Source organism: Priapulus caudatus, unplaced genomic scaffold, assembly GCF_000485595.1.
Source record: "Priapulus caudatus unplaced genomic scaffold, Priapulus_caudatus-5.0.1 Scaffold1475, whole genome shotgun sequence".
Lineage (NCBI taxonomy): Eukaryota > Metazoa > Priapulida > Priapulimorpha > Priapulimorphida > Priapulidae > Priapulus > Priapulus caudatus.
Genome location: NW_014578536.1, coordinates 47,625 through 53,230, shown reverse-complemented (window position 1 = coordinate 53,230; position 5,606 = coordinate 47,625). Strand labels below are relative to the sequence as shown.

Sequence of the window (5,606 nt, the reverse complement as noted above, 5' to 3'; positions counted from 1 at the left end):
CGCTGATGCTTTGGAGCTTGGTTGCATCTATAACGCTTGTCGTGCGGGGCTGCGTCATCGTTTGGAGACTTGGTTGATCTATAACGTGTCGTGCAGGGGGTGGGGTGATGTTTGGAGACTTTGGTAGATCTGTGACGTGTCGCGCAGGGGGTGGGGTGATGATTGGAGACTTGGTAGCATCGTGACGATGTCGTGCAGGAGGTGGGGTGATGCTGGAGACTTGCGCTTGATCGTTAACGGCTCGTGCAGTGGTCGTGGGGTGATGTTTGGAGACGTTGTTGAATCTATAACGTTGTCGTGCCAGGGGGCTGGGTGATCGTTTGCGATAACTTGGTAGATCTGTGACGTGTCGCGGGGTGCGCCAGTGATGTTGGAGACTTGCGTTGATCTATAGTGGTCGTGCAGGGGGTTGGCCGGTGATGTTTGGAGCTTGCTAGATCTGTGACGCTTCACGCAGGGCAGGGCGATGTGCATGTTTTGGAGACTTGTAGATCTGTGATGTGTCGTTGGGGTGGAATGTCGATACGCAGGACGAGGAAGACGGCGCGGTGGTGAGAAGGAGACTGACGGCACCCGCCATATAGAGACGAGCGCGGGACTGCGACCGGGAGCGACCGCCGTCATGTTCCACTGTCCCGCAGAGAACCCCGCGCTGCTGTGACGCGGCGTGACGACGCGGTGACGGCGCGGTGACGCGCTGCCCTAGTGAACGTGGCCGTTGACACCGGCAAGCGCGACACGGACGCTCGCTGGTGGGACATGATTGTCACCACTCGCAAGTGACACAGAAGATGGCATGGCAGGTGCGCCGGAAGAGGCATGACGACACCAGTGCACACTGGCAAGTGACGTGGAGGCAATACGGCGCAGCGTTACGCGGCAAGTGATGCGGAGGTCGCAGCATGACACGGGTAGTGACGCGAAGCGGGACGCCATGTCAACATGCGGCTAGCTGACACGGGCAGGCGGATGCTGTGTCACATGGCTAGTGACGCGGGCAGGCCCGGTGGCGCGGCGCAGCGTGACACGGCGTAGTGACACAGGAGGGCGCATGCTGTGCCTCACATGGCTACGTGACACGGCACGGCTGTGCGGCGCCGCGCGTTGCCAGCGTTGGACACGCGGTAGTGACGCGAAGGGGACGCCATGTCACATGGCTAGTGACACACGGAGGCGGTGGCGCGGCGCAGCGTGACACGGGTAGTGACGCGGAGGGGACGCCATGTCACATGGCTAGTGACACGGAGGCGGTGGCGCGGCGCAGCGTGACACGGGTAGTGACACGGAGGGCGCATGCTGTTCACATGCGCTAGTGACACGGACCGCCGGCGTGGCGCGGCCGCAGCGGGACACGGGTAGTGAACATGGGTGAAAGTAATGCAACGGTGTAAAGGAGGTGCGCACCGGCCACAAACTAACATCTTATATATACGTTGGTGGCCTTATCTATATTCTGTCACTGTGTATATTATATATCATGTACGGTGCTCATCTTAAGGATTCGGAAGCAGGCTATCTCTCTATCTCTCTATCTATCTCTCTCTCTATCTTCCATGTCTATCTATAAGCCATCCCAATTTATCTCTCTCTTCCTCTATCCTTCTATTATTATTGATAAAGCGTTTACACCCCATCTATCTCTTTCTCTCTTATCTCCTTATCCTATATATCTATTTTGTCATGATATAAATGAGTTTACACCCCATTCTCCCGGGCCCCCACCGGAGTCCCAACATTGTCTATTTATATAAAGGGTACAACCCCTCTCCCGCTCCTCCACAGTCCCACAGTTGTCATTGATATAAAGGTTTACACCCTATTCTCCTGCTCCCTCCACAGCTCCTACATTGTGCTTATTGATAGAGGAAATACACCTCATTCTCCCGCTCCCTCCACAGTCCTACATTATTATTTATGGAGACGATACACCCCATTCACCTGCTCCTTCCACAGTCCCACATTGTTATTGATAGAGGAAATACACCTCATTCTCCCGCTCCCTCCACAGTCCTACATTATTATTTATGGAGACGATACACCCCATTCTCCTGCTCTCTCCACAGTCCTACATTATTATTGATAGGCGAATGCAGTTACCGCTTCTGCTTCTACAGTCCCTTAATGTTGTTATGAGGTTGGAATCCTCTACATATAACTTATCTCGAGTAATATCTAGACAGTCCACCTTCATATCTCGTGTGTATATATGTATCTATAAATAAATGAATAAATATGTATATATATCAGAAGTACTTCTGATATATATTATGTAAACATATGTATGTTATTATCAGTTTGATGAATGTCACTATACTGTTCCTGGTCACATGCGTATATCACTTGTAAATATTAGTACATGGTGTCAGATTCGGACCATCTCGATCCTATCACTCATCACCCTGTAATTTCTGCAGTTGCAATGTGAGATTCAGAGAATTTGTCGTGTGTATATACAAATGAAGTGCAGTGTCGAACGTAGTGCGTGACGATGGATTGATTCTTGGACCGCGAGCTCAATGTTTTGACAGGAGATATTATCAGGAGTGTATAATATAGACTATATTATACACGCCGGATAATATAAAATCAGTCGACCTATGCTATCGAGCCACTGTTATGCCACTGCCTATGTTAGCAACAGCCACTTAAACGTTCACAAATATAAATTCTAATACGGCTCTACCACTCTAAACTCTAGACCGCGCTACAAATACCTAGGGTTCCACCTATACCACAATAGTAACTCAAAATTTGGTGTAGAGGAACTTAGAAAAAAGCCACTAAAAGCAATGCACAGTCTAAGACGCTCTATTTTTAACTACGAAACTCCGGTCAAAACGTACATTACGCTGTTCCACTCTGTGATACCACCCATAACCCTACATGCCTGTGAAATTTGGGGTCCAGACTTCATCAAATTATCAAATCGGAATCAGATACTCATGCCCAATCAAATATACAAAACCTGTTCAGCCTATATATACTTATGGAACTTGTATAAATATATAATGGAATTTATAAATATATACTTATGGAACCGCTTCCCATTTGAAACGATTCTGAACAAATTTTGCAAATGGGTATTGGGAGTTGGAACTAAAACTTCTAACATAGCCGCCAAAGCTGAGCTAGGAATGTTCCCCTTATTACACAATATAGTTCTTCAAGTGGCAAAATTCTGGGGCACCATGCAAAATTCACAAGTCCTAACCCCCTCCTGAAGGAATCTATTCAATTCTACAACGACATTCCTGAAGGCATTACTAAGACTTTCACAAATTGGTCAAAAATAGCAACATACTTATTTAGAACTTATGGCAAAAAAAACAATCTGGAAGTGCAATTCCAATCAAAACTACATGAAACCATACTCAACATAAAGAGAAACTTGCAACAAAAATATGCCACCATGTTCTTTAACGACCTGAATGATGACAACAGAAAAAAGGCGGGTCAAATAAACTAAGATTTTATAAACAACTTAAAACAAAATATGAACCTGAACCATACCTATTAAATTTATATTCCAAACAAGCAAGAAGAGCATTAACTAAACTAAGGCTTAGCGATCACAACCTAAGGATTGAACAAGGCCGTCACCAATCCATCCCTGCTAATCTTAGATTCTGTTCCCTATGCAATAACGGGTCAATAGATGATGAACTCCACCTACTCTATGACTGCACTGCCACCAACCACATCAGAAAAAAAGATAGAAGACAAATTTATACACTTTACATTCCTAGGCAAATCATCCATAAATGGTTATTCATCACAAATCATGTGGCCGATCTTTTCGAACTCTCAAAGTTTATCGAAGATTCATTCAAGCTACGCCAAGATCCACCCAAAACATAAATGGTGAGATATACAAATAATAAATTAAATTACACCACATATCCCAAGCTAAATACAGAGAGGTTTAGACCAACAGTCGGGCTTAACTAGTCCTACATCTGAACTCAGGTCGCCTGCAGTTTCCAATACCAAACGTTACTATCTGCGGCAACCGATACCACGCGATACTTACCGCGATAGTCTACCAAAGCTCTGAGTCTACTCACATGAACCTTGTTCGGCGTAGTTTAGGAGTTTGAATTTTATTACACTAGTTTGAAGTGTTGTTTTTTTTGGTTAAAAATGAACGTTAAATTATGTTAAATAAAAAAATATATTATCATGTATTATGATGTAACATGTGTCATGCAGTCATGTCAAAGTTTAAGTAGTACAAGACACATCGTTTCTCTCGTTTTTATTCTTATTAGCCTAGGAACTTGTTTTATTGTAGTTTGTAGCCTATTTCAGTATTTGCCTGTATGATCTGCGATTATCCGTGCAATAAACTTTATTTGAATTTGAATTTGAATTTGAATTTGAATTTAACAGTCGTCTTTGCGTTCGTTGACTCGGCCTGTCAACGCGCTTATCATCGTAGATCAAAACAAATCGTGTTTGCAAATGAAGTGCAGTGTCGAACTAGTGCGTGACGATGGATTGATTCTTGGACCGCGAGCTCAATGTTTTGACAGGCGATATTACCAGGAGTGTATAATATTATAGGCTATAGTCGCGCACCAGACGTTTGTTTGACGAGATAAGCCACTTCTTAACGTCTTGACTTTTCACCCGTGCAGAAATCGGTTAATATGGCTGCCGTGGGAGATAGCGCGACAGGCAAGTAAGTGTGAGTGTGCACTATACGCAGTGGTAAACGGCTAAACACAATATTGAAGCAGGTTTCTGGCAAGAGTAGAGCTCGAACGCGCACACAGGCAGTGCTGACCACGACGACGACGACGCGTGGAAATTTTGCCCTAGTGTGGTATCCTATAGTGTGACTATTTATTACCGATGATCTGTGCTCTTGCGTGATTTTGTGTGCGCGTGTGTCTGTGTTTGGGGGTGGTTTTGTGTGTGTGCCTGTATCTGTGTTCGTGCGTAATTTTGTGTGTGTGTGTGTGTGCGCGCCTCTATCCGTGTCTGTGTGTGCCTCTGTGTCCACGTGTGTGTGTTTGATCGTTCGTGTGTGTGCGTGCGTGCGTATGTGTGTGAGAGTTTGTGTGCGTGCGTGCGTATGTGTGTGAGAGTTTGTGTGTGTTTGTGTGGGTCTGTGTGTGTGTGAGAGTTTGTGTGGGTCCGTGTGTGTGTGAGAGAGTGTGTGCGTGCGTGTGTGTGTGAGAGAGAGTTTGTGTCCGTGCTTGTGTGTGTATGTGTGTGAGAGTTTGTGTGTGTTTGTGTGTGTGTGAGAGAGAGAGTTTGTGTGCGTGTGTGTGTGTGTGAGAGAGAGTTTGTGTCCGTGCATGTGTGTGTATGTGTGAGAGAGAGAGAGAGTTTGTGTGTGTTTGTACGTGTGCGTGCGTGTGTGCGTGAGAGAGAGAGTTTGTGTGCGTGCGTGTGTGTGAGAGAGAGTTTGTGTGTGTTTGTACGCGTGCGTGCGTGCGTGTGTGTGAGAGAGAGAGAGTTTGTGTGCGTGCGTGTGTGTGAGAGAGAGAGTTTGTGTGGGTGCGTGTGTGTGTGTGAGAGAGAGTGTGTGCGTGCGTGTGTGCGCTCGTGTGTGTGTGCGTGCGTGTGTGTGCGCTCGTGCGTGTGTGGTGCGAGTGAAC

General features: G+C 46.3%; 1 protein-coding gene across 1 annotated transcript in view; it reads left to right on the top strand.

Moving 5' to 3' along the window:
- The window catches only part of LOC106816747 (centromere protein M-like), an 8,498-nt gene extending 7,574 nt beyond the window's left edge, over positions 1 to 924 (top strand). Inside the window, exon 6 of the mRNA XM_014821369.1 lies at positions 531 to 924. Coding sequence (XP_014676855.1) covers positions 531 to 584 — 54 coding nt within the window. The 3' untranslated portion in view covers positions 585 to 924. The remainder of the gene's footprint in view (positions 1 to 530) is intronic.
- Positions 925 to 5,606: the final 4,682 nt, after the last annotated feature.